The following is a 25724-nucleotide window of genomic DNA, read 5'->3' on the forward strand; positions in this document are numbered from 1 at the left end:
ATTAAAGGGGAAGGTAAGTGGGAGAGGGGGATATTAAAGGGGAAGGTAAGTGGGAGAGGGTGTGTGTGTGTGTGTGTGTGTGTGTGTGTGTGTGTGTGTGTGGTGTAATTGATGGTTTGAGGGCCACTCCGAGACAGCAGAGAGCCTATCAGTGAGTTTATAAAAGGTGTATCAGACTAGAGTTATTTATTGTGAAACATTCATTGTTACGTTCCCCAGTTTATGTGTTGTAGTTTGTGTTTGTGCATGTGTTTATTTCAGGAAATGGCTCCGGAAATCCCTCAAGCAGCTGATTGGTCGACTCCATGGCTAATTGGAGAGCTGACTCCGCCCCCTCGTCAAGACAGCTGTCTCCAATTACCCATTCCATCTGAAGATATATAAATGCCAGTGTTCTGTTCAGGAGAGAGTGCTTTTTGTAGAGAGATTTTCTGAGAGATTTTGCTGGAGATTTTGCTGGAGATCTTTTTGTAGAAAGATTTTGCTAGAGATTTTGCTAGAGATTTTGCTAGAGATTTTGATAGAGGTTGATTTTGCTGAGAGTTGGTATATTTTTGAGTTTGTTGCTCAGATAGAGCTTATTTGATGTCGTTTGTTAGTTTGTTTGAAAATTGTTTAATATTCTGTTTCATTTGTTCCCAGGGGAGAAGGGGAAGGCACCTTGGGAGTGCTTAGGCAAGAGGCCCGCGGGCATACATATACCCGTAGCATATTCGCTGTCTAGGCACACTAGGTAAGACCTGGGCGGACCACCCCCTGTATTTTGGTTAGGGCACCAGGTGGTGCTAAATTAGGTAAGTAGTGGGTAGGCAGGTAAGATAGGAGAGGGGGGGCTTTGAGATTTACTTTCTTTGCTTTGGTTCCGTCCAGCCCCTTTTCCCCATATTACCGTGTAAAGGAATAAAGTCCTTGTAAACGGTACCACATTCTGCTTGTTGTCATTTTTACTCGCACCTACAGTCCATACCTTTTTCGCTTCACAGAGAGTTTAGTTGTAGCAGGGTGTTGCGTTCCCTCTTCATAGAGGCGTGCGTAACATTCATCATATCTAAAACCACTCCAATATCACCATAATAGACTGTAATAGACTGTAGAGTTTTTGTGAGACATTCATTATGTCTCATACCACTAACAGCAACAGAAATAGTTCAGTGTCTACAGAAATAGAACAGATGGACATTGTCACGTCAGCATCATTAACAGTATTACATTTAGACAATATGCACGGGGAAAATGTGTGCAGGTGTGTACATGCACAGTAGATGATGAACACAGTGTAATTGACTTACAGCACGCGGAGGTACTTGAGTCCAGAGAAGTCCGTCTTGGTGATGCGTGTGAGGTTATTCCCATTCAGTTCCCTGCAAACACACATATATGTATTCAGTGTCTCCCTCTGGGCCTTTTCAGGCCAATGACATAGCAATGAGCGCCAAGTGATACCTGAGTCTCCAGCCAACACACACATGAATAAGCACGGACATACACACACACACACACACACACACCTTCCTTGACAAAGTCACACACTTTGCTCCAGGCAGTGTCAACACAGATTCAAATGTGTGTTGAAAATACCAGGCGTTGAAGATTGACACTGGTGGTTCTATAATGTTGTTCAAACTGCTCTTGAATTTACATTGCCATGTAGCTGGAGGGAAGAGAGAGAAAGCGAGAGAAGAGAGAGAGGGGGGTAGAAAGAGAGAGAGGGGGAGAAAGAGAGGGGGGGAAAGAAAGAGAGAGAGGGGGAGAAAGAGAGGGGGGGAAAGAGAGAGTGGGGGAGAAAGAGAGAGAGGGGGAGAATGAGAGAGAGAGGGGGAGAAAGAGAGAGAGAGGGGGAGAAAGAGAGAGAGGGGGGAGAAAGAGAGAGAGGGGGAGAAAGAGAGAGGGGGAGAAAGAGAGAGAGGGGGAAAGAGAGAGAGGGGGAAAAGAGAGAGGGGGAGAAAGAGAGAGAGAGAGAGGGGAGAGAAGAGAGAGGGGGAGAAAGAGAGAGAGGGGGAGAAAGAGAGAGAGGGGGAGAAAGAGAGAGGGGGAGAAAAGAGAGGGGAGAAAGAGAGAGGGGGAGAAAGAGAGAGAGGGGATAGAAGGAGGTGGAGAGGGGGAGAAAGAGAGAGGGGGAGAAAGAGAGAGAGGAGGGGAGAAAGAGAAAGAGAGAGGGGGAGAAAGAGAGAGAGGGGGAGAAAGAGAAAGAGAGAGGGGGAGAGAGGGGGTGAAAGAGAGAGAGAGAGAAAGGGGGTGAAAGAGAGAGAGAAAGGGGGTGAAAGAGAGAGCGAGAGAGGGGGTGAAAGAGAGAGAGAGAGAGGGGGTGAAAGAGAGAGAGAGAGGGGGGGTGAAAGAGAGAGAGAGAGAGAGAGAGAAAAGAGAAAGAGCGAGAGGTGTCCTTTATAGAGAATATTGGAGTAGAGAGACAGGGGTGTGAGAGCACCAAGTATTGTAATTCTGTCAGAGCACCACACTCAAATATCACCAGCTCATTTCAAATGGGATCCACGTCTCTCTTCATCGTTCTCTCTCTCGCTCACAATTCAATTGAATTAGCAGGGCTTTACTGGCATGGGAAACATGTTAACATTGCCGAAGCAAGTGAAATAGATAATAAACAAAGGTGAAATAAACAATAAAGAAATAACAGTAAACCTTATGCTTACAAAAGTTCCAAGGGAATAGAGGCATTTCACATGTGATATTAAGTCTAAATACATTGTTGTAATGATGTGCAAATATTTAAAGTACACAAGGGAAAATAAATAAACATAAATATGGGTTGTATTTACAATGGTGTTTGTTCTTCACTGGTTGCCCTTTTCTGTGGCAACAGGTCACAAATCTTGCTGCTGTGATGGCACACTGTGGAATTTCACCCAGTAGAAATGGGAATTTATCAAACTTGGATTTGTTTTTGAATTCTTTGTGGATCTGTGTAATCTGAGGGAAATATGTCTCTCTAATATGGTCATACATTTGACAGGAGGTTAGGAAGTGCAGCTCAGCTTTCCACATCATTTTGTGGGCAGTGGACACATAGCCTGTCTTCTCTTGAGAGCCATGTCTGCCTATGGCGGCCTTTCTCAATAGCAGGGCTATGCTCACTGAGTCTGTACATAGTCAAAGCTTTCCTTAGGTTTGGGTCAGTCACAGTGGTCAGGTATTCTGCCACTGTGTACTCTCTGTTTAGGGCCAAATAGCATTCTAGTTTGCTCTGTTTTTTTGTTAATTCTTTCCAATGTGTCAATTATCTTTTTGTTTTCTCATGATTTGGTTGGGTCTAATTGTGCTGCTGTCCTGGGGCTCTGTGGGGTGTGTTTGCCTCTCTCTCTATCTCTCCCCCCTGCTGTGAACTGGCAATCACTCGGGATAGAGGAAAGGATGGAGACAGAGATGTAAAGAGGTCATGATAGAGAGATAGGAGGAGGTGGAGAGGGGGACATGAAGAAATAGGGAGTTAGAGATGGAGGAGGTGGAGAGGGGGACAGAAGGAGGTGGAGAGGGGCATAGAAGGAGGTGGAGATGTGGATAGAAGGAGGTGGAGAGGGGCATAGAAGGAGGTGGAAAGGGGGATAGAAGGAGGTGGAGAGGGGGACATGAAGAAATAGGGAGTTAGAGATGGAGGAGGTGGAGAGGGGGACAGAAGGAGGTGGAGAGGGGGATAGAAGGAGGTGGAGAGGGGACATGAAGAAATAGGGAGATAGAGATGGAGGAGGTGGAGAGGGGGACAGAAGGAGGTGGAGAGGGGGATAGAAAGAGGTGGAGAAGGGGATAGAAGGAGGTGGAGAGGGGGATAGAAGGAGGTGGAGAGGGGGATAGAAGGAGGTGGAGAGGGGGATAGGAGGAGGTGGAGAGGGGGATAGAAGGAGGTGGAGAGGGGGATAGAAGGAGGTGGAGAGGGGGATAGGAGGAGGTGGAGAGGGGGATAGAAGGAGATAGGTGGAGAGTTAGAGGTGGAGAGGGGGGACAGAGGGCGGTGGAGAGGGGGATAGGAGGAGGTAGATGGAGAGTTAGAGATGAGGGAGGTGGAGAGGGGGTTAGGAGGAGGTGGAGAGGGAGATAGGAGGAGGTGGAGAGGGAGATAGGAGGTGGAGAGGGGGATAGAAGGAGGTGGAGAGGGGCATAGAAGGAGGTGGAGAAGGGGATAGGAGGAGGTGGAGAGGGGGATAGAAGGAGGTGGAGAGGGGATAGGAGGAGGTAGATGGAGAGTTAGAGATGAGGGAGGTGGAGATGGGGTTAGGAGGAGGTGGAGAGGGAGATAGGAGGAGGTGGAGAGGAGGATAGAAGGAGGTGGAGAGGGGCATAGAAGGAGGTGGAGAAGGGGATAGGAGGAGGTGGAGAGGGGGATAGAAGGAGGTGGAGAGGGGGATAGGAGGAGGTAGATGGAGAGTTAGAGATGATGGAGGTGGAGAGGGGGTTAGGAGGAGGTGGAGAGGGAGATAGGAGGAGGTGGAGAGGGGGATAGAAGGAGGTGGAGAGGGGCATAGAAGGAGGTGGAGAAGGGGATAGGAGGTGGTGGAGAGGGGGATAGAAGGAGGTGGAGAGGGGGATAGGAGGAGGTGGAGAGGGGGATAGGAGGAGGTGGAGAGGGGGATAGGAGGAGGTGGAGAGGGGGATAGGAGGAGGTGGAGAGGGGGATAGAAGGAGGTGGAGAGGGGGATAGGAGGAGGTGGAGAGGGGATAGGAGGAGGTGGAGAGGGGGATAGAAGGAGGTGAAGAGGGGGATAGAAGGAGGTGGAGAGGGGGATAGAAGGAGGTGGAGAGGGGGATAGGAGGAGGTGGAGAGGGGGATAGGAGGAGGTGGAGAGGGGGATAGAAGGAGGTGGAGAGGGGGATAGGAGGAGGTGGAGAGGGGGATAGAAGGAGGTGGAGAGGGGGATAGGAGGAGGTGGAGAGGGGGATAGAAGGAGGTGGAGAGGGGGATAGGAGGAGGTGGAGAGGGGGATAGAAGGAGGTGGAGAGGGGGATAGGAGGAGGTGGAGCGGGGCATAGAAGGAGGTGGAGAGGGGGATAGGAGGAGGTGGAGAGGGGGATAGAAGGAGGTGGAGAGGGGGATAGGAGGAGGTGGAGAGGGGGATAGGAGGAGGTGGAGAGGGGGATAGGAGGAGGTGGAGAGGGGGATAGGAGGAGGTGGAGAGGGGGATAGAAGGAGGTGGAGAGGGGGATAGAAGGAGGTGGAGAAGGGGATAGGAGGAGGTGGAGAGGGGCATAGAAGGAGGTAGTTGGAGAGTTAGAGATGAGGGGGATAGGGGGAGGTGGAGAGGGGGATAGGAGGAGGTGGAGAGGGGGATAGAAGGAGGTGGAGAGGGGGATAGAAGGAGGTAGGTGGAGAGGGGGATAGAAGGAGGTGGAGAGGGGGATAGAAGGAGGTGGAGAGGGGGATAGAAGGAGGTGGAGAGGGGGATAGAAGGAGGTGGAGAGGGGATAGAAGGAGGTGGAGAGGGGGATAGAAGGAGGTGGAGAGGGGGATAGGAGGAGGTGGAGAGGGGGATAGAAGGAGGTGGAGAGGGGATAGGAGGAGGTGGAGAGGGGGATAGAAGGAGGTGGAGAGGGGATAGGAGGAGGTGGAGCGGGGCATAGAAGGAGGTGGAGAGGGGATAGGAGGAGGTGGAGAGGGGGATAGGAGGAGGTGAGAGGGGGATAGAAGGAGGTGGAGAGGGGGATAGGAGGAGGTGGAGAGGGGGATAGGAGGAGGTGGAGAGGGGGATAGGAGGAGGTGGAGAGGGGGATAGGAGGAGGTGGAGAGGGGGATAGAAGGAGGTGGAGAGGGGGATAGAAGGAGGTGGAGAAGGGGATAGGAGGAGGTGGAGAGGGGCATAGAAGGAGGTAGTTGGAGAGTTAGAGATGAGGGGGATAGGGGGAGGTGGAGAGGGGGATAGGAGGAGGTGGAGAGGGGGATAGAAGGAGGGAGGGGGATAGAAGGAGGTAGGTGGAGAGGGGATAGAAGGAGGTGGAGAGGGGGATAGAAGGAGGTGGAGAGGGGGATAGAAGGAGGTGGAGAGGGGGTAGAAGGAGGTGGAGAGGGGGATAGAAGGAGGTGGAGAGGGGGATAGAAGGAGGTGGAGAGGGGGATAGGAGGAGGTAGATGGAGAGTTAGAGATGATGGAGGTGGAGAGGGGGTTAGGAGGAGGTGGAGAGGGGGATAGGAGGAGGTGGAGAGGGCATAGAAGGAGGTGGAGAAGGGGATAGGAGGAGGTGGAGAGGGGGATAGGAGGAGGTGGAGAGGGGCATAGAAGGAGGTAGTTGGAGAGTTAGAGATGAGGGGGGATAGGAGGAGGTGGAGAGGGGGATAGGAGGAGGTGGAGAGGGGGATAGGAGGAGGTAGATGGAGAGTTAGAGATGATGGAGGTGGAGAGGGGGTTAGGAGGAGGTGGAGAGGGAGATAGGAGGAGGTGGAGCGGGGCATAGAAGGAGGTGGAGAGGGGGATAGGAGGAGGTGGAGAGGGGGATAGAAGGAGGTGGAGACGGGGATAGGAGGAGGTGGAGAGGGGCATAGAAGGAGGTAGTTGGAGAGTTAGAGATGAGGGGGATAGGGGGAGGTGGAGAGGGGGATAGGAGGAGGTGGAGAGGGGATAGAAGGAGGTGGAGAGGGGGATAGAAGGAGGTAGTTGGAGAGTTAGAGATGAGGGGGATAGGAGGAGGTGGAGAGGGGTATAGGAGGAGGTGGAGAGGGGGATAGGAGGAGGTAGATGGAGAGTTAGAGATGATGGAGGTGGAGAGGGGGTTAGGAGGAGGTGGAGAGGGAGATAGGAGGAGGTGGAGAGGGGGATAGGAGGAGGTGGAGCGGGGCATAGAAGGAGGTGGAGAGGGGGATAGGAGGAGGTGGAGAGGGGGATAGAAGGAGGTGGAGAGGGGGGATAGAAGGAGGTGGAGAGGGGGATAGGAGGAGGTAGTTGGAGAGTTAGAGATGAGGGGGGATAGGAGGAGGTGGAGAGGGGGATAGTTGGAGAGAGGGGGATAGGATGAGGTGGGGGGATAGAAGGAGGTGGAGAGGGGGATAGAAGGAGGTGGAGAGGGGATAGAAGGAGGTAGTTGGAGAGTTAGAGATGAGGGGGATAGGGGAGGTGGAGAGGGGGATAGGAGGAGGTGGAGAGGGGGATAGGTGGAGAGGGGCATAGAAGGAGGTAGAAGGAGTTAGAGATGAGGGGATAGGGGGAGGTGGAGAGGGGGATAGAGGAGGAGGTGGAGAGGAGGATAGGAGGAGGTGGAGAGGGGGATAGAAGGAGGTGGAGAGGGGGATAGAAGGAGGTAGTTGGAGAGTTAGAGATGAGGGGGATAGGAGGAGGTGGAGAGGGGGATAGGAGGAGGTGGAGAGGGGGATAGAAGGAGGTGGAGAGGGGGATAGGAGGAGGTGGAGAGGGGGATAGGAGGAGGTGGAGAGGGGGATAGAAGGAGGTAGGTGGAGAGTTAGAGATGAGGGAGGTGGAGAGGGGGATAGAAGGAGGTGGAGAGGGGGATAGAAGGAGGTGGAGAGGGGGATAGGAGGAGGTGGAGAGGGGGATAGAAGGAGGTAGTTGGAGAGTTAGAGATGAGGGGGATAGGGGGAGGTGGAGAGGGGGATAGGAGGAGGTGGAGAGGGGGATAGAAGGAGGTGGAGAGGGGGATAGAAGGAGGTGGAGAGGGGGATAGAAGGAGGTAGTTGGAGAGTTAGAGATGAGGGGGATAGGGGGAGGTGGAGAGGGGGATAGGAGGAGGTGGAGAGGGGGATAGGAGGAGGTGGAGAGGGGGATAGGAGGAGGTGGAGAGGGGGATAGGAGGAGGTGGAGAGGGGGATAGGAGGAGGTGGAGAGGGGGATAGAAGGAGGTGGAGAGGGGGATAGAAGGAGGTGGAGAGGGGGATAGAAGGAGGTAGGTGGAGAGTTAGAGATGAGGGAGGTGGAGAGGGGGATAGAAGGAGGTGGAGAGGGGGATAGAAGGAGGTGGAGAGGGGGATAGGAGGAGGTGGAGAGGGGGATAGGAGGAGGTAGAGAAAGAGTTAGAGATGAGGGAGGTGAAGATGAGAGATAGATAGTTAAGAGGGATAGAGAGGTAGATAGGTAAGAGGGATAGAGAGATAGATAGGTAAGAGGGATAGAGAGATAGATAGGTAAGAGGGATAGAGAGGTAGATAGGTAAGCGGGATAGGGAGGTAGGGAGAGATAGATAGGTAAGAGGGATAGAGAGGTAGATAGGTAAGAGGGATAGAGAGGAAGATAGGTAAGAGGGATATTGAGGTAGATACAGTAGGTAAGAGGGATAAAGAGGTAGATAGGTAAGAGGGATATGGAGGTAGGGAGAGATAGATAGGTAAGAGGGATAGAGAGGTAGGGAGGGAGAGGTAGGGAGGGAGAGAGAGGTAGGGAGAGATAGATAGGTAAGAGGGATAGAGAGGTAAGGAGAGAGAGAGGTAGGGAGAGATAGATAGGTAAGAGGGATAGAGCGGTAGGGAGGGAGAGAGAGGTAAGGAGAGAGAGGTAGGGAGAGATAGATAGGTAAGAGGGATAGAGCGGTAGGGAGGGAGAGAGAGAGAGGTAGGGAGAGATTGATAGGTAAGAGGGATAGAGAGGTAGGGAGAGAGAGAGGTAGGGAGGGAGAGAGAGGTAAGAGGGATAGAGAGGTAGGGAGGGAGAGAGGTAGGGAGGGAGAGAGAGGTAAGAGGGATAGAGAGGTAGGGAGGGAGAGAGAGGTAAGAGGGATAGAGAGGTAGGGAGAGTGAGAGGTAGGGAGGGAGAGAGAGGTAAGAGGGATAGAGAGGTATGGAGGGAGAGAGAGGTAAGAGGGATAGAGAGGTAGGGAGAGTGAGAGGTAGGGAGGGAGAGAGAGGTAGGGAGAGAGAGAGGTAGGGAGAGAGAGAGGTAGGGAGAGAGAGAGAGGTAAGAGGGATAGAGAGGTAGGGAGAGTGAGAGGTAGGGAGGGAGAGAGAGGTAAGAGGGATAGAGAGGTAGGGAGAGAGAGAGGTAGGGAGGGAGAGGTAAGAGGGATAGAGAGGTAGGGAGAGTGAGAGGTAGGGAGGGAGAGAGAGGTAAGAGGGATAGAGAGGTAGGGAGGGAGAGAGAGGTAAGAGGGATAGAGAGGTAGGGAGGGAGAGAGAGCAGGGCTCGACATTGACGCCCGAGGCAAGTCAAGACAAATCACTCCAAAATCACAATTGAATGGGGGAACTATATATTTCTCCTACATATTGTAAAGGGATACATATAGCCTACCATTTGTATTTTATATACATACCTCTGCCTATTTCATCTTGTTTTTAATATATGGTATTTTACCAAATATATGGTGTTTTATAAAATAATGAAAAGGGCTGTCTGGTAGCCTCAATAAATAGACAAAGATTTGGAGCTGAACAAGTCATTGCATGTATAGACTTGAGAATTGGCTTGAATTTTTTTAATTTTATCTTAGAATTCAAGGCTTGGACTTGACTCGAGACTCGACCGGTTCAACTTGGGACTCGACTTAAGACTCGGACAATGTGACTTGAGACTTGGTTGTGATTCGAATAATTGTGACTTCCTCTGCAAGGAACTGTCTGTACATCTTAGAGATATAATTGTGATGAGACATACACTACCGGTCAAAAGTTTTACAACACCTACTCATTCAAGTTTTTTTTTTATTTAAAAACTATTTTCAAAATTGTAGAATAATAGTGAAGACATCAAAACTATGAAATAACTCATATGGAACCATGACCACTCTGACAGAACTACAGAGTTCCTTGGCTAAGATGGGAGAACCTGCTAGAAGGACAACAGTCTCTCCAGCACTTCACCAATCTGGGCTTTATAGGAGAATGGCCTGATGGAAGCCACTCCTGAGGCACATGATGCCTGAAGTTTGCAGACAGGATGCCTGAAGTTTGCAGACAGGATGCCTGAAGGTTGCAGACAGGATGCCTGAAGGTTGCAGACAGGTTGCCTGAAGGTTGCAGACAGGATGCCTGAAGGTTGCAGACAGGATGCCTGAAGGTTGCAGACAGGATGCCTGAAGGTTGCAGACAGGATGCCTGAAGTTTGCAGACAGGATGCCTGAAGGTTGCAGACAGGATGCCTGAAGTTTGCAGACAGGATGCCTGAAGGTTGCAGACAGGATGCCTGAAGGTTGCAGACAGGATGCCTGAAGGTTGCAGACAGGATGCCTGAAGTTTGCAGACAGGATGCCTGAAGGTTGCAGACAGGATGCCTGAAGGTTGCAGACAGGTTGCCTGAAGGTTGCAGACAGGATGCCTGAAGGTTGCAGACAGGATGCCTGAAGGTTGCAGACAGGATGCCTGAAGGTTGCAGACAGGATGCCTGAAGGTTGCAGACAGGATGCCTGAAGGTTGCAGACAGGAACGTTTAGGACTTCAGGAAATTCACAAAGCAAAAGATTCTGTGGTTTGATGAGACAAATATTTTTCCTGAATGCAAAGCTCTATGAGAAAACCAGGCACAGCGAATCACCGGTCTAATACCATCTAATACACTACCATTCTCTCAGACCCATGTCAAAATCATTTAGAATAGCAGGAAATTAGCTTTGAAACTGAAAGCGCTCTGACCCATGCCAAAATGTGTAGAATTGAAGGAAATTAGCATTGAAAGTACAATCTTTATCTCAGCCCCATGTCAAATTTGTAGATTTGCAGGAAACTCGCTTTAAAACTAAAATATTCTCCCTGCCCCATGGCAAAATGTGTATAATTGCAGGAAATTGGCAAGATTGTATCTCTGTGGCCAAGAGGAGGGTCTGTAATACCGCACCATTGCCCACTAACGTGTGTGTGTGTGTGTGTGTGTGTGTGTGTGTGTGTGTGTGTGTGTGTGTGTGTGTGTGTGTGTGTGTGTGTGTGTGTGTGTGTGTGTATTTAAAAGCATGAGAGACCGGGCGGAGAGAGACTAAGCAGTAGGTAGCATCCTCCCATAGAGAAGGCCTGCAGACCACACACACACATACATACTGTATACACACACACATGCATATACACGCACACACACATGCATGCATACACACACACACGTTTCAACAGTCAGTATGACTAGAATATCTGTCTGCTACCTCAGGGTTAAAACTGACCAGGTCCATCCCTCCCCACTGCTAATCCAAGCCACAACGCCCTCTCCTCTAATGACCACTCAAGGGACTATAGCACAGTGTAGCGATGCGGGAGAGAGTGGTCATTACAGACAGATGGTGTGTGTGTGTGTGTGTGTACACAGGTGCATCGACCGACCGGCCATGGGAAATAAGTAATAGAGTGAACTTCATTGTCCCAGGGTCTGATACACACACGTGCTGCTCATTACAGGTACACACACATACTTTTGGGTTCCCAACGCATCATCTACAGGGTGGCCTTCACTGATGACGCCCCAAGGAATTGTGGGATGAAGAAAAAGAAGAGAAGAGAGAGAGTAGAGAGAGAAAGAGAGAAAGAGAGAAAGAGAGAGAGAGAGAGAGAGAGAGATTGGGGACTCTGCAGGGGAAGGAAGCTAGTCATATAAACAAGCAGAACCTCTCCTTTCTTCTCTCCATCTGTTGTTAATTACTACAGGTCTGTAGATGTCCCCCAGTCACACACAAAATGCAGTAACATGAGAGATGATTGGCTCATAATTGTTAGAGGCCTGAACAGCTCCAGTAGAGGTAACACCTACAGGAATCTGACCCCACCTGAGGAAGCTCTCTCTGGGGTAATGACGAGGGTTGAATATTGTCCCGGTATTTTGCAAATGTTCCATCCCGAGAATAAATCACTTTTCTCCCGGGTAACCTGTTTTTTCCCACCGAAACCGGAAGTGTCATTCAAAAGCATTATAAATCATATAAATATGTCTGGATTTGATGAGAGCTTTGATCAGCATGAACATTCTTCCTGATGCAACCTGAGCCTGATGAGGCATATATTAAATACATTTAATGAGTCATATATTAAATACATGTAATGAACCCAAGCCCCAAAAAAGCCCAGATGATCCAATAGGCTACATACATTATTTATATAGGCTACTGCACGTTATGCACGACAGAAAAACACAAAAGCCCATAGATGTAGCTGGTCTCGTCAGTAAACAAATGAAACTAGCCAGTAGTCGGACGTATTACTGTATTATACTGTATTATACTGTATTATGTGGACTGAAATTACGCACATCATTCAAACCAGAAGATGTGATTCTGGTGCAGCACATGCTGCCTACGAAGTTACCAGTACGGGCTATTTGTATAATTAGTAGGCTGACGCAAATATACCTTTCATGATATTTCCCCTAATGTCGTTAGCCTGTCTCCTCTTTCTCTGTCGATTGTTGCTTCATTCATTCCCTGCTTTCAACAGTTAAACGAAATAAGTTTCCTTGTCCGTATCTTCGTCATTCAAATGACATCCTTGAATAATATAGGACTAGAATTAGATGCAGAAGGCCTTCACGTCTCTTCAAGAATAAATAACTGCTTGGGACTCCAAGAGCTAAGGAGTGTTTTTTAAGGAGAGGCCAGCGGATAACAGGTCCTTGTGTATTGAGCAAGAGACAGAGGGTATAAATTAGAAGTTTATTATGCATACCCCATCATTAATTAGCTAAATATAAGGCTAATACCGCATTGAATTTATTTCCTGAAAGAGGTAGGCTAGGAGATATATAATTGAACAGTTCCATTTCACGCCATGCTGTTCATACATGTATAAATCATTTATTATAATTTACCGGTTTCTCACAGTTACACTATATATACACAAGTATGTGGACACCCCTTGAAATTAATGGATTCAGCTATTTCAGCCACACCCGTTGCTGACAGGTGTATAAAATCTAGCACACAGCCATGCAGTCTTCATAGACAAACATTGGCAGTAGAATGGCCTTACTGAAGAGCTCATTAACTTTCAACATGGCACCATCATAGGATGCCAACGAGTCAGTTCATAAAATGTCTGTCCTGCTAGAGCTGCACCGGTCAGCTGTAAGTGCTGTTATTGTGAAGTAGAACATTTAGGAGCAACAACGTCTGTGAAGTGGTAGACTATACAAGCTCACCAAATGGGACTGCTGACTGCTGAAGCGTGTAGCTCGTAAAAATCGTCTGTCCTCTGTTGCATCACTCACTACTAATTCCAAACTGCCTCTGGAAGCGAAGTCATCACAAGAACTGTTAGAGCTCCTTGAAATGGGTTTCCATGGCCGAGCAGCCTCACACAAGCTTAAGATCACCAAGCACAATGTCAAGCATCGGCTTGCTACCATTGGACTTTGGAGCAGTGGAAATGCGTTCTCTGGAGTGATGAATTCCGCTTCACCATCAGGCAGTCCAACGGACAAATATGGGTTTGGCAGATGCCAGGAGCATGGTACCTGCCCCATAGTATAATGCCAACTGTAAAGTTTGGCGGAGGAGGAATAATGGGCTGGGGAAGTTTTTCATGGTTCGGGCTAGGCCCCTTAGTTCCAGTGAAGGGAAATCTTAGTACTACAGCATACAATGACATTCCAGTCTATTCTGGGGCTTCAAATGTTGTGGCAACAGTGAGGAAGGCCCTTTCCTGTTACAGCATGACGATGCCCCTGTTCACAAAGCGAGGTCCATACAGAAATGGTTTGTCCAGATCGGTGTGGAAGAACTTGACTTGCCTCAACCCCATTGAACACCTTTGGGATGAATTGGAAAGCTGACTGTGAGCCAGGCCTAATCGCCCAACATCAGCGCCCAACCTCACTAATGCTCTGGTGGCTGAATGGAAGCAAGTCCCCACTGCAATGTTCCAACATCTAGTGGAAAGCCTTCCCAGAAGAGTGGAGGCTGTTATAGCAGCAAAAGGGGGACCAACTCCATATGAATGCCCATTATTTTGGAATGAGAATTTCGACAAGTAGGTGTCCACATACTTTTGGTCATGTAGTGTATTTATCCCAGGAAAAGGGAGTGGTTTTGGGGAGTAAATCTCAGTAACCGGGTTCCCACAATTCAACCCTAGTAACCACCCAAACCTAGTCCACTGTCTAAGAGGGGCCTGTGGAGCTCAGGTAAACAGACCAGCAGGCTTTCAAAAAATTAAATAAATACATGCAAAAAATACAATTATACAAAAAAATTTTTTTTAAAGAACAACAATTCTACTGCAATTGTCTTCTCATTATAATGATTCAGGAAGATGCTATTATTTTTGTTATCCATGAGGGATAATATCTTAACAACATTATTCAATTCAATCAAAAATATTTGAGTGCCAACACACTTCCTGGAGAATCTTGAAGACAGATAACATCATTGACTAATCTTTCCTTATCTCATCCTGGCCCAGCGGCCGCCTGTAATTACTTCCTGGTTCAGTATATCGTCATGACATTGGCCTGTGGGCAAGGTTTATGACCCCCCCCCATAAATACCTTTCTCCCCTCTCTCTCTCTCGACTCTACTCAAGGACTCTTGATTAGACTTTGTTAAACATAGAGTCTGGGAACATTAAACAAGTGGGGGAAAAGGAACCATATTTCGCTAATAGAACCAGTTGAAAAAATGTGTTGGTACTTAATGAAAGTTTCATTTTTATATAATTTCTTTGAATTTGTCGCGCCGCATTTTCCCTGTTTTTTGCCCAAGTGGGACACAACCGTCCCCTATACCATAAGAAGTTAATGAATATGATGTCAGTTTGGTTGTCATCTGAGACATTATCACTAATGACAGGATGACATAAACTGTATCTGGGAAAGTATACACATTATAGTTCTCAGATTCACATGTTTAAATGCTTTAATATGAAACTCTTTGTGAAAAGATTAAATATAATTTTAGCTTCCAAATGAGAGAATTGGGTTTTCATAATGTTAGAGCTCTGCTCAATCAGTGGCCCGCCCCTGTGAAGAGACATTGTGTTTCATAGTTTATAACCACCCTTTTCTCCTTCCATTATATACGCTCTTGATGAAAATGTAACCTCCTGTTCTGAGTACCCGAGGCCTTCAGCCCCATGTTAAAAGGATTCAGATAATAAGCTGTTCCGGTACATTAGGGCGACGGTCCGATGTCAGAAGGATTCAGATAATAAGCTGTTCCGGTACATTAGGGCGACGGTCCGATGTCAGAAGGATTCAGATAATAAGCTGTTCCGGCACATTCGGGCGACGGTCCGATGTCAGAAGGATTCAGATAATAAGCTGTTCCGGTACATTAGGGCGACGGTCCGATGTCAGAAGGACTCAGATAATAAGCTGTTCCGGTACATTAGGGCGACGGTCCGATGTCAGAAGGATTCAGATAATAAGCTGTTCCGGGTACATTAGGGCGACGGTCCGATGTCAGAAGGATTCAGATAATAAGCAGTTCCAAGGACGTGAGGATGACGGTTCCACGTTAAAAGGATTAACATGTCAACTACAGCACTAAGCCAACCTCAGCGTGAGCTTTGTTTGCGAATGGTATGAACCTTGAACGCTTATTCACTACAGAAGTGTCACGGTCGTCATAATGAGGAGACCAAGGCGCAGCGTGATGAGCGTACATAACTCTTTTAATTAAAGAGAGAACACTGAACAAAACTATACAAAACAACAAAACGAACCGTGAAGCTATATGACTAGTGCAAACAGGCAACTAAACATAGAATAATAACCCACGAAATACCCAAGGAATATGGCTACCTAAATATGGTCCCCAATCAGAGACAACGATAAACAGCTGCCTCTGATTGGGAACCAATCTAGGCAACCATAGAAATATAAACACCTAGATATACAACAACCCCTAGACATACAAACCCCCCTAGACAATACAAAAACTACACAAACCACCCATCACACCCTGCCCTAACCAAAATAATAAAGAAAACAAAGATAACTACGGTCAGGGCGTGACAAGAAGTGATACCTCCTAGCCGTTGAGTTAGCATCAGCCGCTGTAAACGTGGGCTAGGAAAGGACGGGCAGAGGATCTCTTCTAACAAACAACACGACCCTGCCAATTATCCAGTTTACCACCATAGACACTCTTACAGGGACAAGGAAGATCTCTGTTGGGCAACACGGCCAGCATCTATGACCAACCTACCGAAGCGCAGCTCAGAGTAAATATTTATTGCATTTTCCTTTTCCAAATGGGTGGTTATTTAGAATGCATAAGATTCTGTATTTACGATAGCATAGCTTCTCTCTTTGTTCTTCAGTCCTCCCGCGCTTTCATTCAAGCCCAACCCCCTCTCTTTGTGTAACCAGCCATCATACAGGTTCCGTCCCCCAGGGACGTTTTCTTGTAGGAAATCATTGGTAATCAATATATGATCCATTCTGAGAGTTTATTCGGATGTAACGGTTGTCGTTGGTGGAAGAAGGAGGAGACCAAAGCGCAGCGTGGTACGTGGTCATAATACCTTTAATACACTGAACATTAAATACAAAAGAACAAGAGAAATAAATGAAAACCGAAACAGTCCCGTATGGTGCAAACACTGAAACGGAAAATAACCAACCACAAACAAAAGTGGGAAAACAGGCTGCCTAAGTATGGTTCTCAATCAGAGACAATGATCGACAGCTGCATCTGATTGGGAACCATACCAGACCAAACACATAGAAATACAAAACCTAGAATACCCACCCCAACCCTGACCAAACTAAAATAGAGACATAAAAAAGGAACTAAGGTCAGGGGCCTGTTGCACAAAAGTAGAATTAAGACATCCGGGATAAATGACTCAGCTGAGCTCAATGAAGCCAAAACATGTGCGTCCAGGCTTAATTGGTTGCACAAAGACCAAGCCAGGATGAGCAGACACGGATTCATTAAGCCAGGTGAAACCAATCCTGGATAGGTGCGCGCTCACGGCTCACTCAAATAGACCCCGCCACAGATCACAGATTAACTGATTTACCATGGCAACTAGAGCCGCGTACTTTTCCCCGTCGGAAGCACAAATCCTCATGGAGGCATACGAGGAGGTAAAATATATAATTAAGAAGAAAGGCAACACCGCCACAGTGATAAAGCAAAGAGAAAAAGCGTGGCAAAGTATTGCAGACCGCCTGAATGCGTAAGTAGTGCACAATTACACACTCACCGCTCCGCTGAAACATCACAATTACAATTCAAATATTTAATTCACATCTCCAAAAATGCAGTTGTACTGTAATTATGAAACAGTTAAATTTTTAATTGAAATGCACTGCAGATATGAGTGAAATTGTGTAAAGTAACTCCATCACACTGTATAAAGCTATGATAAATTTTTTGATATTTTTACTGAAAACAAGACAAAAATACCAAGTAATTTTTTGCAGTGTGACTCCATTAAATGTGTGTGTGTGTGTGTGTGTGTGTGTGTGTGTGTGTAGATTAAACATGAACGGGCCAAAACGGACATGGCAGCAGGTCAAAATCAAATACAAGAACATTCTGCAGAATGGTATGGTCCCTGACTAATATTTAACAAAGCACAAGCATATATTGTACCCAGAAGGTGCCTGCTCACACATTGTCTGTACTGTTTTAGCAGTGAAAAAGAATACCCACAGACAAGGCACGGGTGGTGGGTCACCAAAGGCTGACCTTACCCCAGCAGAGGACATGGCCTTGGAGCTAAATAAAGGCAGGCCCGTCTTAGAGGGGATCCCTGGGGGAAAGAGACGAGCATAGGTTCCTCCCAAGATGCCACCCGCTTCATTCAAGGTATGTCCTTCCATCTCTACATGGGATACAACCACATTCATATTGAATCAATTTGGACTGTCTGACTTTGGTTTACCTATTGCCTTGCAGTGCCTGGCAGCACTGTGTTCCTGTTAGAGCCACCAGCACAAGCACCAGACGATGCTGATCCAGTGAGTACTCCATCAAAGGCATACTGTAGGCCTGGCATGTCTTGTCTACTAGCTTCAATATGAATCCGATTAAATGTGATAGAGTGAAGGCCCCAGTGCAGCAGCAACAGCACATGATGGAGACGATGATGAGGAGGAGACCATCTCTCTGGATTCCAGAAGGCATGAGGTATCATGTTAAGACTGTGAAAGTACTATTTACTCTACAATGGTGAGGAGTCCTCATCAAAATCAAAAATCTAATTTCTTTTACAGGACCCAGATGCTATACAGTGGGAAAACCAGCCTGGCAACATAGTGCGTATTAATAAAAGGACACCACATCCTGCCAAATTCCAGCTGCGCTAATTGTATTGTGTTCACAGAGCTCACAAGCTATCAGAAAGTTGTATGGCAACCACCTCCGGCGCCAAATAGAACTGGCAGACATAGACATTCAGTACAAGAAGAAAAAGATGGAAAATCTTGCACTGGAGTCCGAAATAAAAAAGAGGACAATTAGGAAACTGGACCTTGAAATAAAAAAAACTTGAGAGGGAGGTGAGATATGCCTTCAATGTACACTGTATGCTAACTGTAACACAAATGTATTAATCATTATTTTTCTTTCCTCCCCCAGCTCCAAGAAGATGACACAGCTCAAAATAAAAATTAGGTATATTCTCGTAAAGTCAAGTGAGCCATGACATATGAGCTCTTATTGTGAGCACACAGGACGGTGGCATCTTTCTAAGGTTTTTTTTATTTTCCCAGCAATCAGTACAACCAAGTCATCGTTATAAGGCATCGCCCTCTTTTGCCCACCCCCCCAGCACCAGGTGTGGCCACTAGCCTATATGAAAGCCCAAAATTGTGTGTTCCTTTCTGCTCTGACAATGGCATGCCCATTCGTGCGAGATGTGGTGGATGAAGAAGCACTTGTGCTGAGGAGAGCCTTCAGGCGAGAAAGGGTCTTCAGGGACCGGTTGGACCCACTGGCCTTCCCTGATGACCATCTATATGAAAGATACAGGTTTTCTGCAGATGGCATCAGGTATCTATGCAGACTACTGGGTCCCAGGATTAAGCACCGCACTGCACGGAGCCATGCACTGAGTGTGGAGCAAATGGTTTGTGTGGCCTTGCGCTTTTTTGCTAGTGGAGCCTTCCTGTACTCAGTGGGGGATGCAGAACAGCTGAACAAGGCCACAATTTGCCGCACAATAAGGAGTGTGCGTCTGGCTATCAAAGCATTAGCAGATGTCTTCATCTCCTTCCCTGGCCACAGAAGACTCTGTGACATCAAAGAGGAGTTCTATAGGATTGCAGGTAAGAGGATCTACAAATTACAGGACAACTGTTAACACATAGTAGGATACTCATTACTTTGTGTGACAGGTTTCCCCAATGTCATTGGTGCAGTGGACTGCACACACATAAGGATAAAAGCCCCCTCAGGTGCCCATGAGGCCGATTTTGTGAATAGGAAATCCTTTCACAGCATTAATGTTCAGGTGAACATAACTTTTTGATATTGTCCATTGACGAACACTCTGCATTGCCAGTGATGTGCATTGATTGGTGTAATATTCCTCATCTTATGATTTCAGATGGTCTGCAATGCTGACTGTGTGATCAGCAATGTTGTGGCAAAATGGCCTGGCTCAGTCCATGACTCCAGAATCTTTCGGGCCTCTGAAATCTATCAGTGCCTATCACAAGGTAAGCCACACAACCCCTATTTATAACCATCATGGCTGTGTCAAGAATATCACTGTGTTTATGAGGTAGTAATTATGAGATTTTGTGTTGACAGGTGAATTCTCTGGTGTGTTGCTGGGAGACAGGGGGTATGGCTGCCAGCCTTTTCTCCTGACACCTTTCACAGACCCCCAGGAAGCACAGCAGGCCTACAACCATGCCCATGCCAGGACCAGGGCCAGAGTTGAAATGACCTTTGGCCTCCTGAAGGCACGCTTTCACTGCCTTCACAAATTAAGGGTCAGCCCTGTTAGGGCATGTGATATTACTGTGGCTTGTGCTGTCCTCCACAATGTGGCCTGCCTGAGGAAGGAGAGGGCCCCCAGAGTGCCACCAGCCATGGACTGGGACAATCCGGCAATCTTCCCTGATGACGACAGTGGTCGGCTGCTGAGGGACCAATATGTGTTGAATTATTTTAGTTAGTATGTGTGCTTTCAATTTTGGTTAAATATGTCCTGCGGTGGCAGAGGAATTTGGGTTTTTTGGGTTCGTTTTTTGACGAATTTGGCCTCTTATGATGTTTGTGCGGTATACTGTGTGTAATACAAGGCTGCAGGGAGGCTACTGCATCCATTCATTTGTCTGTTCAGTTGATGTGTATGGATTTGTCCTGCATTTATTTTAGTGTGCAGACATGCAGGGTGTGTTATATACAGACCTTTGAATGTGTATGTATCATTTTGTATAATATGCTTGGATTCTGTGCTTTCCATCTTGTAGAGTCACTGTGACTTCAGTTTCGAAAGGAGCTGATGGTTTACCTGCTTTGTTTTGTCCTTATTCAATAAAGGAACATAATGTTACACATTGTGTTTTTATATTCATATGGAATGTGTATTTGTTTATATGACAGAGTACTAGGGCCACACTGAAGAAAAAGGATAAAGTCATAAATTTATGAGGCTGGTTCTTTCTGCAGAAAAGCTACATATTGTTTTTACAGTTTTGATACTTATGACAATGTGATACTTAATATTCTGGCACATCAGCATGTCTTTGTTTATGAAACCATACTGAAGTACAATTTCACGAAATGCCCCACATCTGTCATTTTAACAACTGTCCTCCTTTAAAACAACTGGTTACAATATTATGACTTGTGTTTTTTTCCCCTCTGTGGCCCTAATATTCTATCCTTTTATATATAGCCTTATAGTCTATGGGAAACTGTAAATTATCTAATGATAGCAACATCATCTAAAAATCTTTTTTTATCCAAAATCATTGAAATTAATGATCACAAATGTTTAAATAATAACAGTGGGTCTAGTTATATGATAACAATGTATAGTGAGCAGTGAAATAACTATTGGTTTCCATTTGTGGTGACTGCTGACTGACATTAGGGATGAGATTAAATAGATCCTGGAATTTAGCCTGGTCTGGAGCAGGCTAGCTCCACAGAATAAATCTCCATGGTAATTTATACCATAACATATCCTCCTGCCCCCTATCCATCTTTAGTGCAACCGGATTACGGATCAATTGAGCCAGGATCACCAAGATATCCTGGCTTAATCCCTTATCCTAGTTTTGTGCAACAGGCCCCTGGACGTGACATCGGAAGATAACAGCTCTATAAAAGACTCTTTCGTGGTGCCCCAACTTTCTAGTTAATTACATTTACATGATTAGCTCAATCAGGTAATATCAATTACAGAGAAAGGATTTTATAGAATAGCATGTCATATCACTTAATCCGGCATAGCCAAAGACATGACAATACCTTTGGTGGAGCACATTTCACACACACCACCGGTCTCACACACACACATACAACGTACACACATACAACGTGCACACACACAGCACCGGTCTCACACACACAAACACACACACACACATACAACGTGCACACACACAGCACCGGTCTCACACACACACACATACAACGTGCACACACACAGCACCGGTCTCTCACACACACACATACAACGTGCACACACACAGCACCGGTCTCTCACACACACACATACAACGTGCACACACACACACACACCACCAGTCTCTCACACACACACACATACAACATGCACACACACGCACACACCACCGGTCTCACACACACACACACAGCACCGGTCTCACACACACACACACACATACAACGTGCACACACACAGCACCGGTCTCACACACACACACACATACAATGTGCACACACACAGCACCGGTCTCACACACACACACATACAACGTGCACACACACAGCACCGGTCTCACACACACACCACCGGTCCACGACTCTATATCTCAGCAGCAGAGAAGAATAAACAGTGATAAAGTCATATTTATTCCTGCCTCCTGTTGAGTTCCCAGGACTAGACAGAGATGAGGAGGGAAGGAAAGCAGATTGTATGTTGAAAGACCTGGTTTGAATTGAGCATAATTATCATTACTAATGTTATTATTATTACTATTAGTCATAGTATTATTAGTCTTATTATTATTACTATTGTTATTATTGTTGGTCTTATTATTATTATTATCATTTTTATTATTACTATTAGTCATATTATTATTGTTATTATAATTAATATGAGTAATACTATTGTTATTACTGTTATTAATATGATTGTTATTATTATTATAACTTGTAGTAATGTTATTATTGATAATATTATTATTACCAGAAATGGAATCTGAGAGTGGGATGGATTAAAATCAAACACACTCACCTGATGCTCACACAAGAACAGATGACAACACACATGTTCATATGTACATATACAGTACATATAAACAGCTACACAAATGTGCACATAAATCCACATGCTAACACACATGGTGCATTTAAGAAACACACACACTCCTATGTGTTGGGTAGAGAGCCAGAGAAGCAGTGATTGTAGTTGCAGAGCCATTTGTTGTGGACCTGTTTGGGCTGCAGGACAGAGGAGAGGACACAGTGATGGAGGTAGAGCTCAGAGATCCTCACTGTGGGGACAAGCTGCTCATTTCAGTAACAACACCTGTTTTCCTCAATGAACACTGATCCTCATTAGAAACAAATTAACAGAGCAGATCCCCAACCTTTAACCTTAAAACCAGTCTGCCCATCTGCCTGTCAGTCTGTCTGTCTGCCACAAAAACAGTTTAATGGGTTGAGCATGCTGTTATTCTGTTGGTTAAATGTCCCTGTAAATTCCACCAGGTCTCACCAGGTACAGTATAACAGGCAGGTAGCTAGAGGTCTAGTTGAGAGTGTCAGCATAACCAGATTCCACAGCATATGGAAGTGACAGCCATGAGAGTCACAGGCCAGGAGAGAAGAGAGGGATGTAGAGGACAGAGAGTCGTAGGGATACAGAGAGTGAGAGAGAGGATGTATGAAGAGACAAAGCTGTCCCATAGAGAGAGGAGCAATATGCAGAGAGAGAGAGAGGAGAGAGAGAGAGAGAGTAGAGAGGGATGTAGAGGACAGAGAGTTGTAGGGATACAGAGAGTGAGAGAGAGGATGTATGAAGAGACAAAGCTGTCCCATAGAGAGAGGAGCAATATGCAGAGAGAGAGAAGAGAGAGAAGAGAGAGGGGGGGGGATTCACATAGGAACCAGGCTGGAGTTTCTTCCCCTCTCTCTCCCTCTTTCCTTCAAATGCTGCCTTCATTGTCTCTCTTGGTGAGGGACGAGGTGAAGGTCTGTCGTGTGTGGAGGTTAAACACCATGACATTATGTACAGTTCTCATTCTGTCTGGTCAGGCCTCAGGGCATTCAGTACTGATAATGAGAAGTAAACATTCCCAGACAATGACACTCCAACAGACCACACATACTATGTACATCACACACTCTGACTCCTGTATTGACTTTAATAATGTCTCATTCATCCCCATAGAGTCGATTGAGTCAATCTAAGTAGCATATAAATAAAACCCTGTCACAACTCCTACCGAAGGTGGCTCCTCTTCCTGTTCGGGTGGTGCTCAGGGGGTCGTCTTCACCGGCCTACTAGCTGCCACGATCTCTTTTTCCTTTTCTGCTGGTTTGGTCTGATTTGTTTCACCTGTTTCTTGTTTAGATGTTTAGTTTGGCTATTTAAGTTGGTAGGCCCGCCTGCTCTTCGTGTGTTTGGCTATTTAAGTTGGTAGGCCGCCTGCTCTTCGTGTGTTTGGCTATTTAAGTTGGTAGGCCGCCTGCTCTTCATGTGTTTGGCTATTTAAGTTGGTAGGCCCGCCTGCTCTTCGTGTGTTTGGCTATTTAAGTTGGTAGGCCGCCTGCTCTTCGTGTGTTTGGCTATTTAAGTTGGTAGGCCGCCTGCTCTTCATGTGTTTGGCTATTTAAGTTGGTAGGCCCGCCTGCTCTTCGTGTGTTTGGCTATTTAAGTTGGTAGGCCGCCTGCTCTTCATGTGTTTGGCTATTTAAGTTGGTAGGCCGCCTGCTCGTCATGTGTTTGGCTATTTAAGTTGGTAGGCCGCCTGCTCTTCGTGTGTTTGGCTATTTAAGTTGGTAGGCCGCCTGCTCTTCGTGTGTTTGGCTATTTAAGTTGGTAGGCCGCCTGCTCTTCGTGTGTTTGGCTATTTAAGTTGGTAGGCCGCCTGCTCTTCATGTGTTTGGCTATTTAAGTTGGTAGGCCCGCCTGCTCTTCGTGTGTTTGGCTATTTAAGTTGGTAGGCCCGCCTGCTCTTCGTGTGTTTGGCTATTTAAGTTGGTAGGCCCGCCTGCTCTTCGTGTGTTTGGCTATTTAAGTCGGTAGGCCCGCCTGCTCTTCGTGTGTTTGGCTATTTAAGTCGGTAGGCCCGCCTGCTCTTCGTGTGTTTGGCTATTTAAGTTGGTAGGCCACCTGCTCTTCGTGTGTTTGGCTATTTAAGTTGGTAGGCCCACCTGCTCTTCGTGTGTTTGGCTATTTAAGTTGGTAGGCCCGCCTGCTCTTCGTGTGTTTGGCTATTTAAGTTGGTAGCCCGCCTGCTCTTCGTGTGTTTGGCTATTTAAGTTGGTAGGCCACCTGCTCTTCGTGTGTTTGGCTATTTAAGTTGGCAGGCAGCCTGCTCTTCGTGTGTTTGGCTATTTAAGTCGGTAGGCCCGCCTGTTTTTCGTGTGTTTGGCTATTTAAGTTGGTAGGCCCGCCTGCTCTTAGTGCGGGCTTGCAATTCCCACTTTGTATGTGTGGTAGTGCTTTCTTGGTTTCGTTCCTATGTTGGGCATTTGTTTTATGACGCTCGGTTGCGTTGTATTTACTATGTGGCCCTGTGTTTAATAAATTCAGAACTTTCTGCCTCCTGCACCTGACTCCGCACCCACTACGCCTAAGATTGTCACAACCCCATGAAAATCTGTCAGTTTAAACTAGAGATATCAGGGTTTTTCATTGGATGAATCTCAATCCTCCGTATCCGTATCCGTCGCACTACGGTCTTCTCCTGACGTCTGTAGCGTCCGAATGGTTTGATCTACAAACTATGGAAAGGGGAGACTCTCACAAACACAATGGTGGTTTGTCAGGGGACTCATTTTGTCAGGGGACTCGTCTGAAGTCGGAACTGTGGATTTGTCAACTGTCTGAGCTGATGTGTGTTTTGACTGGAGAGTTGTATTGTGCTGTAAAGGCTAAAAGAGGTCCAGTCATTCTTATCCATCATCAGATCTTTGCCACGAGAGAGTCTATAGTGTTATCAGAGCTGTCTAGCAGCCAGGGCTGGATCTATACATCCATTAGAGATGCAACACACATTACAGAGAGACAAGCTACTACAGAAAACTTTAAACCATTGACTACCAAATAATAACAAGACAAGCTACTACAGAAGCAGAGAGAGGGAAGGACATGTATGAAAATTGTAGTGTGTGTGTGTAGTGTGTACTGTGTGTGTTAGTGTGTAGTGTGTGTACTGTGTGTAAGTGTGTAGTGTGTGTACTATGTGTGTAGCGTGTGCATTTACAACAATACCAAATATGTAAAGTCTCAAAACTTGTTGACTTGCCTCAGGCCTTTACACACCAATGGTATAGTTTAAGTACGAGTGGTGTCTGTGAGTGGGAATAAGAATGGACGACAGGCTGAAGACATCCTAACCATGGCAGGAGAAGGTGTGTGTAGCATGGTGGGATTTTAACACTTGGAGCTGAGCTGAGGCTCATTACAGTTCAGAGGTCAGGGCTGATCTAAAGCCACAGTGACAAGTGCAACTGGGATACTGCAGTCAGTCTCAACACCTCCTTCAGGTCACACACCCACACTGTCAACACACACACGCCTTCCAGCCACCAATACACCCACATACACACTT

The 25724-nt window shown here is 46.7% G+C and overlaps 2 protein-coding genes across 4 annotated transcripts in view; one reads left to right on the plus strand and one right to left on the minus strand.

The window, feature by feature from the left end:
- Positions 1 to 25724, minus strand: part of LOC115118421 (slit homolog 1 protein-like) — a 330419-nt gene that overhangs the window by 301267 nt on the left and 3428 nt on the right. The window contains exon 2 of the mRNA XM_065002621.1: positions 1290 to 1361. Coding sequence (XP_064858693.1) covers positions 1290 to 1361 — 72 coding nt within the window. The remainder of the gene's footprint in view (positions 1 to 1289; positions 1362 to 25724) is intronic.
- Positions 16590 to 20305, plus strand: LOC135561235 (putative nuclease HARBI1). 3 transcript variants are annotated; one of them, XM_065002620.1, is made up of 9 exons: positions 16590 to 16969; positions 17271 to 17341; positions 17429 to 17604; positions 17695 to 17925; positions 18012 to 18296; positions 18376 to 18411; positions 18510 to 19064; positions 19346 to 19457; positions 19552 to 20305. In XM_065002620.1, exons 7-9 carry the CDS (start codon positions 18996 to 18998, stop codon positions 19920 to 19922), a joined length of 552 nt encoding a protein of 183 aa, XP_064858692.1. In that variant the 5' UTR covers positions 16590 to 16969; positions 17271 to 17341; positions 17429 to 17604; positions 17695 to 17925; positions 18012 to 18296; positions 18376 to 18411; positions 18510 to 18995; the 3' UTR covers positions 19923 to 20305. The 3 variants fall into 3 exon arrangements, with proteins under 3 accessions (XP_064858692.1, XP_064858691.1, XP_064858690.1); XM_065002619.1 differs by having other exon boundaries at positions 18012 to 18053; positions 18122 to 18296; positions 18376 to 19064; XM_065002618.1 differs by having other exon boundaries at positions 18376 to 19064.

This window comes from Oncorhynchus nerka, linkage group LG16, assembly GCF_034236695.1.
Source record: "Oncorhynchus nerka isolate Pitt River linkage group LG16, Oner_Uvic_2.0, whole genome shotgun sequence".
NCBI lineage: Eukaryota > Metazoa > Chordata > Actinopteri > Salmoniformes > Salmonidae > Oncorhynchus > Oncorhynchus nerka.